The sequence below is a fragment of the Gekko japonicus genome, unplaced genomic scaffold (assembly GCF_001447785.1).
Source record: "Gekko japonicus isolate JY-2015 unplaced genomic scaffold, Gekko_japonicus_V1.1 scaffold846, whole genome shotgun sequence".
Lineage (NCBI taxonomy): Eukaryota > Metazoa > Chordata > Lepidosauria > Squamata > Gekkonidae > Gekko > Gekko japonicus.
In genome coordinates this window covers 404,359-411,014 of record NW_015164696.1, presented here as the reverse complement: position 1 = coordinate 411,014, position 6,656 = coordinate 404,359, and the positions used below count along the sequence as shown (strand labels likewise).

The window sequence follows — 6,656 nt, the reverse complement described above, 5'->3', positions numbered from 1 at the left end:
CTTTATCATTCTTCTCTAAATAAGATTAACCCTTACTTCACTTACCGAGTAGTTTTTCTATCCTAACCTGCCTCGTTTATGCCTTTAACAGTTATGGCTTTCTGCTGAGAAGATTTCAAAGACTGTGTTGGAACTTTAAAAAAACAACAAAAATGATGCGGCTAGATTACTTCCAGATACATAAAATTTGTCATTTAACATTAACATGATCATAAATTGTAAAAAAAAATACATAAAAGCAACATTAAAATCCTGAACACAGCTATACCCTTCTAAACTCTAAAGTCAAAGGGCTTAGAAGTGTGTGACTCTGTTTAAGTGCCCTGTAAGACAATTTTTAAAATGCAGGCTTTACTCTGAAGACAAGGGATAAGGTTAACAACAGGTTTTCTAATCTGTGTGGTTTCTGCCTCTGTATTTTCTAAATTCTGTTGGAGTTAGAAAGCTTCAAGTTACATACGGCATTATAGGCTATATAAATTAGAGGGATGAAAGCACAAATCTAACACACTTAGAAGCACACACAAATAGATGGCGGTTTAAGACTTTTGATCTCCACCTGGCTCTGCATTACACAGTCTGCAAATCCATATCTGACTTCAACAAATGTGGATGAGCAAAAAAGATCAGAATGAGGTTAACAATGCCGTTACTTCAGTTCAAGTTTTGTCTAGAACAAATATTCTAGCTGAATGGATGAGTGTACTGCAAAGTTCATGGCACATTAAACGCTCAGATTTCACAAGCTGTTGATTGAACAACATTTTAGAGGTATGATTCAAATAATCGTTGACAACTGAAAGAATCCAAACATGTTTGTTCTTGTTTAAAATCACTGATTATTTCTTGAAACCCACATTTCTGAGAAGAAAAAAATTAAAATCAATATACTGAAAGCATGTTTCAAGATACAATGCAAGAACTTTCTTTTCTTCATATTCTTACTCAAACCCCATGCTAGCCCATAATACAATCAAAACTATTCCTTCATAACAGAGTGTGGTATATTTTTTTATTCTCTTGGCTGTACAAGTGCTAGCAGGCACAGCTACGCCCAGGAAATAGGTGGCAGACAACCAGGCAAGGAGGTCAGAGGGCACAAAAGCACACTGGCACTCAGCGCAAGACCTTGCACAGTACTGATCTCCAATTCAGACTCTTTGAAAAATACCCAGTGCACTCTGACATTTAGCATTTAAGCTATTCTTCCTCCCTGGCACTATGCAAACTAGAATGTTAAATAAGGCCTTCAACGTGAACTCCTGATCTATTTACTTACTTTTCGGTTCGATCTACTGCTCCTGAAAGCGCCCTCTCTGGAGAGTGTGAAGGAGATCTCAGGGTCGAACTATGTGGGGATACGACAGTTGCAGAAGAGACACTGAGGCCATACCGCCGCATCTCTTGAATGGAACGTTCCCTATCAGACAGAAAAGTGGATGTGTACATTACTGGAATCTGCGAAGATCTCTACCCATCTTCCCATACCGAAAAGCAGGTCGCCACTATGCCTGCCCAAGTCATAGGCTGCTACCCACCATACTTTTTAAGGTTGCATTTCTTTACAAAAGGAAAAGGGAAGAGTAAGGAAGTTTGGAACAAAATAGTTGTGGTTCTTTTCCTGTCCCCTCCTCTTTCTGGCAATGAATTCACTGTCTCAGACCTTCACATGTATTAACAGTGATATCCTATTAAACTAAAATAATGCAAGGAGAGGAGAAAGATGTATTGACTCCATTCAGCGATACGGTGTAAGCATAAGCACCCCAAACCATTAACAGCATTAACCCTGCCCAGAATGTGCTCTTGGTATTGACAGGAATAGGGAACCCCAAACATCTAATAGATTCATGTGCTCAAATGCATCCACAAACCACTTGTGCCTCATCAAATACAGTTCCAATACTATATTAAACAAAGTGGTAAGTCCCCCCTCCCCCAATTCATGGAAGATGACCCAGCTAGCATCAAACACCACTGGGATGGCAATGGAAGAAGGTTAAATGGTGGGGCTTTAAAAGAGTTTATCACTGGTCTGATCATACTCCACACATTTGTTTTCTAACTAAATATTTTAAATCTATCTTTCCAATTTTCATTAAGAAGCACGCAAAGAGAGCTGAGCGGGGTGTGTGTGTGTGTGTGTGTGTGGGGACCAAGATGAATCAACCTGTACAGGTCCCTCTCAACATTTTATGTCTTTTGAGAGCTAAAACCCCTCCACCTGTCTGCCCAGGACCGGTTCCCAGCCCTGTCTTCTGCCTTCTCCTCGGATCTGTTCTCTCCTTGGCCTCGCCTCCTCCTTGCTCTCCTACACTTTCTTTTGCGTTGGCTTCCTCTCTCCTTTTATCCTGGGCTCCTTCACTTCAGTTCCTATTGACCCTCACCCAGGTGAATGCAGGAAATGAAGCAGGCATGGTCATCCTAACATACAGAAATGACATCGTAATGCCATGCCTGCTACCACTTCTCCTGAGTGAGTGGCTCCTGCTGATTTCAGCCAGATGGCCCCCAGTTTGGTGCAGTGGTTAAGTTTGGTGCAGTGGTTAAGTGCGCGGACTCTAATCTGGGAGAACCGGGTTTGATTCCCCACTCCTCCACTTGCACCTGCTGATGTGACCTTGGGTCAGTCACAAGCTCTGGCACAGCTGTCCTTGAAAAAGAGCAGTTTGTGTCAGAGTTCTCTCAGCCCCACCCACCTCACAGGGTGTCTGTTGTGGGGAGGGGAAGGGAAAGGAGTTTGTAAACCGCTCTGAGACTCCAAGTGAAGGGCGGGGTATAAATCCAATCTCTTCTTCTTCTTCTTCTTTATTCTACCAAAGGGAAGTCTCTGTTCATGTGTACACACTGTAGAGCTTCCTTTTCAAATCATCAGCCATCCCCCCACCCCTTCAATGGTTGTAGAAATACACCATGTTACAGATATGATCAGAAATACTGGGGAACCAGGAAGATAACAAGAGATGTTGTGGCACACATAAACAGAACAAACCTGGCCTATCAGGAAAGCATGACAAGAAAGGAGTCTATGGACTCAGAATAGAAAAGCCTTAAGGGTCAGAAAGAAGATGACAGAGTGGCAATTATTTTATAGCCTGGTCTTACCCATTACCATCTAACCCATTATCAATAGATACAATTTGTTTAGGCCCAGGTGCAGAAATGTCGGAGGACTGTAAGAATGTCCAACTTCACAGAAGCAAAGATATGATTCAAGGATGGGAGTATTGGTTGAGGGCCAAAATATATTCATAGGTATGAGAAGCATTTTAAATAGACATTAAGATAAAACTAGCAAGAACTTTCTCTCATATATATGTTGTATTAATCAAGAGCTTCTTCTCAGTTAATAACGAAGATTATGGATTGTGCCGAAATGGACAAATTGACAAATAGATTAAAAGGAGAAACGGAAGAAGAATTTATGGGACCATGGAGGGCCTTTCGTGACTGGTTAAGACACAAGTACTGAGAAACTAAGATTAAATGAAGAACAATAAGAATGAGGGTTATAAGCTTTTATGAGAAGATTTGCATGCAGAATGTTAAATTAGACTTTTTTTTTTACAGATTTCTGTATCTTTTCCTTTCCCTTCTTTCCCTCTTTTTATGTATAAACTAATATAATTCTTTATAAAAAAAGAGCTTCTTCTCAGAAGGGGCTCCCTGCCCGTGACTTACTTACTTTTGGGGTAAGAAACTCTTATGGTCTCATGTGATTGCTCTCTTACTATGATGGATGCTTTGCCGATTTGTTCTGAGAATGCAATAATTGCACTTTAACAGAACAAACATAGAATCTAAGCAGAGACACTCTAATAGTACTTGTGTACTATGCCCAGAATGAACCTATAGTGTTTCTGAGGTGTACCTCTAGCTAGGAATTAAATGATCTGGTACAGAAAAGCTAACAGGAAGTCTAGGTGTACTGGCTTGCAGGTTCTGAGTATCAGGTGCCAGGAGTCAGGCAAAGCAGAGATGTTCAGTCCAAGGTCGGGGGTCCGGAAGTCAGGCAAAGCAGAGTTGGTGGCTTACACCTGACAGCCTCTCTTGGCTAGTTTTATAGCCCCATGCCTAAGGGCCACGCTTGCAACCAGTTGCTCAGAAGCAATCCTGCAACTACTCATCTTTGTTATCAGCAATCAGCTGGTGTTGGGCCAGGAGGTGTGCACTTTGCCATCTTGTCTGTAGCTCTGTTCTCAGTCTCCATCTGCAGCACTTTAAGGGTGTAGGCACTACTGGTGAGCTGGGAATGGCCAACTGAGGTTCACCAGCTGAATCAGGACTGGAGGGTGTTGGTAGCTCTGCACCAGCTGTTGGCGGTGAATCCTAAGAAGCCTGCAGCTCATTTTCCTGCTAGTCAGCTTTTGTTAATTCAAGGCTGGCTACACTGGGCTCCTCCTGAAGAGTACATATTATCGCTGAGACCTGGTTGACTCATGACACTAGAGTTTCTTCAAGGTACGCCTATATTGAATCACACCTGACCAGAATCATTCAGAACAATGCAGCTGCCCGAATGCTGTTAGACAGCAGGTACATATACAGACTACTCTGCCCATGGCACTGATTACCAGTTTGATTTTGGCTTCAGTTCCAGGATGCCTGTTTTATCTTCTAAAGCCCTTAATCGTCTGGGACCCACACAGGTGTAGGGCAGTTGATCCCCATATGTGCCCACTTAGATGGGGAAGGCAAGGCCTGTTCATGGTTCTATTGATCTTCCAGTTAGGGCAAGAACTGGGGCATTTTTTTTAAATGGCCAACCCTTCATTCTGGAATCACTTCCCTGACACAGTATGGAAAGTCACATCCATTCTCTTTCCACAAAGCCTGTATAAATGTTGATTCAACTGGGGCTGGAATCAGATGCTTTTATAGTTTGATGTAAATAGGTGCATGGTAATATTTTATGGTTATTGATTGATTGCTTTTACCCCATTTCTGATGGATTCGACAAGTTTACTATTAAACACACTTCCAGTGTGGGAAACAAATTGAATCAACAAAATAATATCTCAGAACCTTAAAGAATTATTGCTGGTTAAAGAGAATATTTCCTGAGTTATATTTTTAATGTAATTGTAAATTTCTATTTAACAGTGTAGAAGACACGGTACAGTCCTTAAAATATATGGATCCAAGCTCATGGCACATCTAACATGCAAATCAGCTTACCGTTCAAATCGTTCTGTTGTCAGCTGCCGTTTTTGAATATCATAATCAGTCTGCAGCTGTGCAAGTTTATTTTGGAGTAGAGAAGTTTCTCTATTAAGACTTGTTCTAAAAATATTGTAGACAAACAAAGGTCTTAACAATTGCACATCTTACAGATGGTGTTTTACAGAAGACTAAAAATACCACAAGCACGGCAAACACATAAACAAGAATCAGTTAATACAGGAATGTGTGCACATCCCCCCCCCTTTCCCCCAGGGCTCTGCTCTGCAGAATAAGAGCCATACTTCTGAACTGCAACACAATGTTAAGGGAAAATGCTTTCAAAGGGGCAGCACAGTTAAGGTTTGCATACTTAGAAATTCAGCAACTATAACTGAGACCCAAGACCAGATCATATGTTGTCTGCTGCTGAATTCCTTCTTCTATGAGCATCACCTTTGGCCTTCCATGTTCCCACAATTACATGGGGATGTTCCTGTGTGAACTCAAAATACTTGGCTATGTGGGACTGCAGTGAGTAGCTCAGTTAAATGGGAGGGTATTTGAACTGCCTGTATACGTGAGCCAGCCTTACAGTAGCACTGCATGTTCTTTTAGTGGACTACAGCCAGTATTTGATTTTTTCCTGAATGGTGTTCCAGGCTGCACAAAAGGAAGTGCCACATCCTCGCCATTATTAAAGAAACACATAAAACCATCCTTACTAATAAGTGCTCCCTCATGGATCACTGCCTTGTCGTGGCGTGGGGGCTTGTGTGGTTCGTTGAGGCTGTGGGCTGTGCCATGGAGGGCCACCCAGGACCGACAGGCCACAGCAGAGAACTCAGACCAAGTGTGATCCACTGGAGAAGGAAATGGCAACCCACTCCAGTATCTTTGCCAAGAAAACCCCATGGACAGTAACAAAAGGCTAAAAGATATGACACCAGAAGATGAGCCTCTCAGGTCGGAAGGTGTCCAATATGCTACTGGGAAAGAGCAGAGGGCAAGTACAAGTAACCCCAGAAAGAATGAAGCGGCTGGGCCAAAGCCGAAAGGACGCTCAGTTGTGGATGTGTCTGATGGTGAAAGGAAAGTCCGATGCTGCAAAGAACAATACTGCATAGGAATCTGGAATGTAAGATCTATGAATCAAGGTAAGCTTGACGTGGTCAAAAATGAGATGGCAAGACTGAGCATCGATATCTTAGGTGCGACTTAGATATCGACTGTGCGACTGAACAACAACAACTAGTAAGTGACTGTGTTTAATCTTGAGATAAAAGTTTAAGATGACCAGGACTGAAAGTTCTTGGGCAGGACACCCTCAAATCTAATAGGCAACTGCTGAGTCCCCATCCCCCATCCCACCCATGCAGTTAAAGAAACTCAGAGAAAGGGGGCAGGTCAAAGCAACAATGTAGAATTCTGCAAACTCAAGGAAATCCCAAATTTGCATTAAAATACAATTTGTTTCAAAAAGCAAATGGAGCAAA

The 6,656-nt window shown here is 42.1% G+C and overlaps 1 protein-coding gene across 1 annotated transcript in view; it reads right to left on the bottom strand.

The window, feature by feature from the left end:
• Window positions 1-640: 640 nt before the first annotated feature.
• Window positions 641-6,656, bottom strand: part of CEP135 (centrosomal protein 135kDa) — a 42,256-nt gene continuing 36,240 nt past the window's right edge. The window contains exons 23-25 of the mRNA XM_015409454.1: window positions 5,179-5,283; window positions 1,280-1,420; window positions 641-861 (exon numbers count right to left, since the gene is read on the bottom strand). Coding sequence (XP_015264940.1) covers window positions 840-861; window positions 1,280-1,420; window positions 5,179-5,283 — 268 coding nt within the window. The 3' untranslated portion in view covers window positions 641-839. The remainder of the gene's footprint in view (window positions 862-1,279; window positions 1,421-5,178; window positions 5,284-6,656) is intronic.